Genomic DNA, 8,203 nt, shown 5'->3' with positions numbered 1-8,203 from the left:
CTTTGCAAGAACATTAACTTTTTTTTGTTTCTGTTTATTATCTTAAAGTATGATATTTAATTAGAAAATCCCTGTTGATGTATTTAATATTTTCTTCGTATAATTTATCAGAAACAACAAAAAAGGAAGAAATGAGCATTTTATCCCATTCTTTTTTGCTGCCATCATTATTTTTTTGGTCTCCCGCCTCCATGTTGTAGCCCTGCTCCTCTATGCTAAGTACTCTCAGCAAATCAATTCTCATCAGAAGGATTTTAAAACTATTTGAGTTTAGGGTTAAATGGGTTCACCTGCTGGGTTTTTCAGCTTGTAGCTGGCTCTATGGTCGTTTGCTCATTAACTGCCTGGACGTGTTCCCAGATCACGGTTGATAAGCACGCCGCCAGAAAAACCTGCCTGCCCTTTGGCATTTAGCATCCATGCAGCAAAATAATATTGATGTTATTCTGTCATAGGGCAGTAATAATGCTTTTTATTTTCTTTTACTCAGGTACAGTGATGTAAACAGGAGTTATTCTGAAATGAAATTGCTCTTCCCTTTTTAAGAAGCACTTTTTCTATCCTGTTTTAGTTTGGTTTAATCCTTCCAAGGGTTTAGAAAGTAAATCAACCAAGAGTCTTTTTTGTATTTCAAGTGTGGCTGTGCCCAATAGATTCCAGTGCATTATTGTTTACCAAAGAGTTGTATTTAGTTTCTTATTCTTAAGTAAGATGACTTTTAAAAAAAACCCAAAGGGAGTGACGGTCATGGAGAGGTCATGGACAGAGAAAATTAATTCAAATAAAAGAGACAAAAGATGCCAACACTGGGAGATGATGCATTGATTATTACAAAATAAAAATACATTTCCAAATACAGAAGAAAATTCACTTGTAAGAGAAACATTATCATAAAGAGAATAAAATAATACAAAAAAAGAAAAGAATACTATATTTTTATTGCTAAATTCCAGTCAAAAATGTAAAAAGATCAGTAAGACTTCCATGGAAATAGTCAAATCCAGAATGAAGAAGGAAAGGCTGCACTTATTTATTTATTTCTATTTTAAAGAGTGTTTGGTTTTTACTGAAAAAGAGCCTGAACCCTGCCTGCCGAAAGATGCCGACTGCTTTGAACCGTGCTCCCCAGCCGTTACCACTAAACATTTAAAAGCGACCTGATAACTGAAAAGGTCAAACGTACTTTTTGAACATAAAAAAAGAAGGCATTGAGGTTTTAAAAACTTTCTTTAAAAACATCAAAGTTTGTCTCAAAATCAGGAGTTTGTGTCTACTACAATTTTTACAGGAGACAAAAGGAACATAATTACAATGTTTTTGGTGTCTAGCGGGTATCTGCATTTTTTAGGTATATCATATGTATCAACCCAGTACATTTTAGTTTGTGCATTAAGACTTTATGATTTGGCACACTTCTGCAGTCTCACACAGCGAGAGAAACCTCTCTGTAAGAGAACACATTTGGAATTGAACTGCCAGTCAATAGAGTCACACATCTCCTTTAACCTAGGCTAGATATGTAATAAACTGAATGTATCATTCAGCAGGACCACATACTGGCATTACAGGCAGAGTAAAACTATGAAATTCACTGAATAATCTCCATGTGTGTCACAGTTATGTATTGCATATTGTGCGAGTCAAACTGTTTTTGTGAGGATCTTTCTTCTCCTTCCAATCAACTCATCTCATTGCCTTTTAGTCTTTGAGTTATTGTGTTTTTTTCTTGTTTCTCCACGGGGTGACAAAACTATCTCTGTATTTTTTCAAACACTCCTCAAACACTTGGGTTATTTCTTCAGCCCAATCGTTCAGTTAATCATGTTGGAATGTATTTTTGGATTAGTTTTTGGTGAAAGGCCTTTTTTGGGTTATAGTGGCTTCATTTTATTCAAATGTATTTTTTTTTTCCTGACAGTCCAATTTGCATTATCTTTAATTATGGAATTTTTGGTATGTATTTTTGTATCGTTTATCATAAAAAATATGAAAGTAGTCTCAATTGCTTCACACAGATTCAACTTTTTAAAACGTTTTTTCTCCCAAACTTAGAAGTGATTTGAAGAAGACATGAAAATAGCTGCTTATCTCTATGATTTGTGGTTCATGTAGTTTTTTTTCTGGGGTAAATTAAAGGAAATTCACACAAAGAAGTGGCAGTTTGTTTCAGTAAAAATCAACTATGAAAAAAAGAAAAAAAAGTAAATACTTACAATTCAAAGTTGTTTTAGTGGTTAACAAAGATTCCCCGATGGTGCTGACCAATGATACAGAGAGGAACACCAGCAAGTGATGCATTTTAAAGAACTGTGATGGTGTGTAGACTACAGAGAAAAACAAGTCAATGTTTGTGGCTGGAACTCATTATAGCCAGTCTTTATACTCTCCCACAATGCAGAGGGTCTGCTGGCGAAGTTAAATAATGCAAGTCACTGTCGAGTGACTAAGAGATTCAAAGTTTCTCTTGACTGCGGACGACTGATTCTGCTGTTTTGCAGCCTGTTGTTTAAGCCTCTTCAATGTTAGACTGGTTTTGAGCTGAGAGTAAAAAATTCATATGAGAGATCTCAGGTTTACACTCTTTAATCAATAGTTTTAATTAAAACACATTTATTACTTCTAATTATCTAAACTTTTAAACGTACACACTCGATTTTCAAGGACACAAAAGGGTCACTGTCACTGACAGTTGAGCAGGGTGCTTGAATGACATGCTTGATATGGTGCTGATGCAACTTCATGATAATGTGTGTGTGCTGTGGGTTTAGAAGTGGTCTGAAGATCCTCTTTAGTCGTCACGGTGGCTGGTTTATCATTTAAAACAAAACAGTTTGAGCTTAAGGTGAATCTGTAGTCCTGCTGAATAGAGAAGAAAACAACCAGAGCAATAAATACTAACTTCATTTAATAATCCCTCCCTACATGTTCACATTTTTTCTGGCATCCTTTTCTGAGTTTGGGCAGTAGTTCAAACTACTTGTCTTCCTTTTTTTTCACATTTACTTTTTGCTTTACCACAATTATTTTATAACATTCCAAAAAAGCACTAATTTTAATAGGATGTTTTCTGTCATCTGATGTAACGTAATGGTTTCTGTGTTCTAGTTTAAAACTGTTCAGAAGGTTATGTATCCAAAATTAACTTAAAAAGAAAGTTTTTTTTAATGCTGGAATCCTAAAACTGTAATCATTGAAATTCACACCCCAAAAGCTGTAACTGCTGCATAAAAGTTACAAATCACAAAGAAATCATATTTTTCATCATTTTCACAGCGTAAAAATGCAGTCAGAGCTAGAACATTTTAAATGGGGGTGGGAAAGGGGCAAAGGTCTTTGGTAGGGTGGCAATGGGAACCTACAAACTATAAGCACCAGGTAAGTAATTCTTTTTACTTAGATTTTTTATTTTTATTTTTCTTTAAAATTTCAATTAGAGCTCTTGTCTTTTTTATGATTGGTTCTTAAAATAGATTGAGATGTCAAATACCTTTAAAAAAAGTGGCATTCATCTGTTTTGTCTTTAGTTATGCCTAAAAATTACATGTTTGAAAATAGTCTGTTGCTTAAAATAAAATAAAATTTAAAACCTATTTACTTATTTCATTTGTTTCATTTTACCACTTACAATTTTATTTAAAAATGTCAAAGAATAACATATATGTGAGCATGTTGTACAGATTTTCAGGTTTGCATCCTGCTCATTTGAGCTTATTTCCAATGGAAAGTTAAGAGGTTTGATAAGCAAAGTCACAGCATTTGGATGGTATTTGGATGAGATTTTGCAAGAATGTACCATTTCTTGTTTGTCTCCAAGTCAGTTGCAGCAAATAAAGTTAGCTTATTGTCAGCTTTGTTGCTTGCAATTTTCTATTTGTACTGTGGCTTTACCACAATTCTGGTGTTGATTTGTCTAATGATATATTTTGTGCATATTTTTGAACATCTACTGTTTTCTATCAATTTTATGTTTGGACTAATTTCAGTTTTTAGGTGTTTTTACAGCTATAGTCTACAAAAAGGTGTTCTTTTGGCTACAAAAAAATATTGTTAGTGGTCCTATCCATAGGTTAGGCTTGTGTTTTTTTTCTCATTTATTCAAAATCATAGTTGTTGGTTTGGGCCTTCTGCTGTTGACATTGCAACAGGAAGCACAATCCTGCCAATGAAAACAGGATGACACTTGATTCTGAATTGAACTTCCTGGAATATATGAACAGGGTGTGCAACAGAAAACGAACATAGTTGGACACGGATGGACACAGATGCAGCATCTTTAGTTGGAACCCAGCTTTTAGGTATATGGTGTGTTTTTTTTTTTGTTTTTTTTTTGGCTAAGATTTGTTTTTAAAAGACAGTTTTATTTTACTCAAGGCCGCTATTATGATCTCAGTACAAGCAAAAGCCACAAATTTTTAGACTTTAACTTCATTCTACATTAGTAAAATTATTCAAAGAATGTTTTTCTCTTTTGGAGATGACTACATTTGTACATTTGAAGTCATTATTTGTTTACTCTAAACAGCAAGAATGTTTTAACTGAGCTCAATTATTAAACTTTTAGTAAAAAAAAAAGAAAAACAGTTCTTAACAATCCAAGAATTCTCAAAATGATTTTTCTTTTCTCATTATCCTGAAATGTTTTTAATCAGTTTTTTTTTTATGAATCAAAGATGTTTGTCAAAGAGTTCATGTACTATTAACTGGTGCTCCATTTTAAAATTAAAAATAAACTCTGGACAAATGGTTTTCCAATCAAAAAGCATTAACAAAAAAAATGTTTTGGGTAAACAGCAAAACCTTCAACCTGCAACCTTTGTACTTTAATCTTTGGTCTAAAAACTACCAAATTTGGGGATCAGAAAACCAGCAGGTCCATCTGGCAAAACCACAAAAGCCTTGAATGGACTTCTAGTGCTGCAATAGATCCAGGATGTTTACAAAAGCCAGATAGAATAGAAATAGAAGGAATTGGGATGAAGGTGAAGACGGAAAGTATGAATCAAATTTCATTCTTATGAGAAACTATTCACAATGTGTAATCTTTCAACAGTATCAAAGAATAAAACAATACCAAACACCAAACACTTACTATATAATAATACCTATTCTGTTTGCTTTTCTTGCAGAGAGAAAACATAACCAAAGTTCTATATTAGATTCCTAAATAACTGCAGCTGAATGTCTCTGATCTCTGGCCATCATTTTAGTTCTGGCGTTATGCTTAGAGACCTCCCATGATGCACTGGGCACCTTTTATCACTTTGGACCCTGTGCTCTCCCTGTCTATGTAAATATCATTATTTTTGTCCCTGACTGTGTTTCTGACATGTTTTCTGGTTCTCTTTTCAGCTTATTTCTTCTTTCCAGAAGTCCAATTCTGCTGATGCTCTTTTCCTGTCTCAACTGATTTTCGATCACATCACCTGCAGCCTCATTTCTGATTAAAAATGAGACAATTACACCATTCTCTGCTGTATTACAATAATGAGCTTTTTACATTTACATTAAATTTTCCTGGCAGTGGTAAAACTTATTTAAAAAAAAATATTTTGAGAAATTGAATCCAACTGAGTTTTTTTGATGGAAAAAGATAGAAGATTAATAGAAATAGGAAGAAGATTACTAAGGTATTTTGTTGGAAAAAAAATAAAATATATATATTTTTTAATGGTACCCGATATATTTACAGTTCAGCAGCTCAATAAAACTTTAAAATTAGGTGTTATCTACATTTACGTCAGTTATTATGCAGACACAAGGACAAACAAGCATTAAAGCCATCCATCCATTTTCTAAACCCATTTTGTCTCATTCAGGTTCACGGGGCTGCCGGAGCCTAACCCAGCCAATCATGGGGGAAGGCTGGGTACACCCTGGACAGGTCGCCAGTCTGTCGCAGGGCCACAATAACACAATGGGAATGCTTTAAAGCATTTTCTCTTACTACAATGTGGGAGGAGGCTGGATTACTCAAAGCACTAAACGGAAATGCAGCGTTGGTTTCTCCATCTAAAAAGCCTTAGAAACAGATGAGAAAGCTGATTTTTTATTCTGCAGTTTGTCTCAAATAAAGAAAAAAAACATTTTAAAAGACCAGCTCTGATGAAAGTGGTGGTTTGGGTGTTATTGACATGTTTTTGTGACATTTTTCTCACGATCGCAGACATGTAAGAAGCAAATAAAACTTAAAATTTAATTTTTGAGCATTCATTCCAATCATTGCAAATCATCATCAGGAGCAGATAAAAAAAATGCTTGTATGTGAGGTAAAAGCTCCAATCTGCACGCAACATGTTCCCTGTTCTGCTTCATTTTGATGCATTATCTTGCAGACAAATAGATTCATGTTCATCTTTGTTTTCCTGAGCTGGTATCTGGCTCAAAACTGTACAGCTGGATATAGCGCCAATATTGCTCTCCGTTTTTGTTGCGCCACTAATGTTAGGCTGGGGTTGTGAGGGGCCGAAAGCTAGTGGGAGAGAGTGTAAACAAAGGGAGAGGGTTTATGACAAGCCAGTTCCAGCCACAACTTAGAGGATAATTTCAGAGGAACTAATGCCGCACAGCAGAAACTATGTCCTAGAAAGCAGCACAGATATATGAATTTTGGCTAAAAAACAGCATAATCATAGTTAAAAGATGACTGGAAACACTTAAAATAAATATATCAAAAGATGATCAGAGACGGACATTAAATGTGCCAGTAGAAGTATCATGGTTGGGGCCATTCTTCTGCCAAAAAAGTGTGACTGTACCCTTTTTTATGAACGTAACTAACCATTAAAAAAACAAAATACATGGAAACAAAAATGTAAGTGAGTCAACTTTGAACCCACGTGAACTAAACAAAAGACGAGAAGGGAATGAGGAGCCACAAACACCAATTATCTCTATAACAGATACATGTGCTTGAGAAGCAATTTATATTTAAAAAAATGAATTAAACACTGAAAACCGATGCTTGAAGTAAGATGACGATCCACGCTGAAGGACAAAGAAGCTAAAGGATTTGTTGAACGTGTGACTCTGCTTGTGTTTTACAAATGCTGTAAATAACCTACAGTGAAATTAGGTCAGGGAATCTACCTGGATATATGCAATACCTTCTTTTCCCCTTTTCATTTGGGTCCAAAGTCAGAGCAACAGTGACTCAGTTCAGTGGGTATTTCAAGAACCATTCAATCATTTCACAGCAAGATGTTTGTGCTTTTTCACAGAAAAGAGAATATGAAACAAATCACACGCTCAGAGAAATGGACTTTCATGTTTTTAATGTACAAAGGTGCGTTGGAAGGGAAGAGAGTGTCGTTATTTGCAAAATGTGAGCTCCGTCCTGATAGGAGGGGCTGAATATTTTGTTGGTTAAAATCTTTTATCATTAGTAGAAAAAAGAATTTTTATCAATGATTTGTTAAATCTTCTCATCACGTGAAGGGTTTGACATTTAAACACCATATTGGATTAAGAGGAGATCAATGTCATGAAAGTAAACAAATATTCCTAAACAATAAAACTAAAATCTCCATTGTTACATTTGTGCCAAAGTTTAGGTTAAAACTGTTTTGCTTTACTGGAATATACTTACATTTACAGGCGTTTACAAATTTTCTTTTTCAGCTGTTGATAGAAAAATAGCGAAGACAAGATAGACATATAAGGTTTGTGCATAAATACAGCAAAAACGTTATATATTTTTTTTCAGTACATCTCTGGGCAATGACGGGTCTTATTAGCTGTTCAAACAGTTCCCAGAAAAGCTTGGACTGCACACAAACAGAGGGTCCATTGAGGCCACTTTGGCAGCAATAAAAGAGTGGATGCAGTGGAGGACGGCTGTCAGATTTGCAAACTCCAGTTCCTGAAAAGTAAAAGTAAAGAGAGATGATCAGAAAACAATACTCTCTTGTTTAAAAAGAAAAAAAAACAATCACTTAATTTTTTTTTTCTTCCCAAAATTCCATTTGACACAGCCCTGGATTTAGCCAACTCCACTATGGGATGCAGGAAAAATATTGCGGACAAGTGTGGGTGTGCTGAGAGTTTGGGGTGTTATAAGTTTAATGTGGGAGGCTCTTCCTGATCCTCTGCTTTACCGGGCTTGGGACAGGCACAAGCAGGATACAGGTTTGTGTTCTGTTGAGGCATTTATCTTCTTTTTTTTCTTTTCGTATCTGTCCATTTGTCCATCTGCGCCTTCATCCCT

General features: G+C 34.7%; 1 protein-coding gene across 2 annotated transcripts in view; it reads right to left on the bottom strand.

Moving 5' to 3' along the window:
• Positions 1-1,960: 1,960 nt before the first annotated feature.
• Positions 1,961-8,203, bottom strand: part of sntg2 (syntrophin, gamma 2) — a 151,802-nt gene continuing 145,559 nt past the window's right edge. For both annotated transcript variants that reach the window (XM_023951838.2, XM_023951837.2), the window contains exon 17: positions 1,961-7,858. In XM_023951838.2, the coding sequence (XP_023807606.1) occupies positions 7,730-7,858 (129 nt within the window). In that variant the 3' untranslated portion in view covers positions 1,961-7,729. The remainder of the gene's footprint in view (positions 7,859-8,203) is intronic.

The sequence above is a fragment of the Oryzias latipes genome, chromosome 22, assembly GCF_053564925.1.
Source record: "Oryzias latipes strain Hd-rR chromosome 22, Olatipes_Hd-rR_3.1".
Lineage (NCBI taxonomy): Eukaryota > Metazoa > Chordata > Actinopteri > Beloniformes > Adrianichthyidae > Oryzias > Oryzias latipes.
Note: the sequence above shows the minus strand (reverse complement) of the source record. Positions and strands in the feature narration are given on the sequence as shown.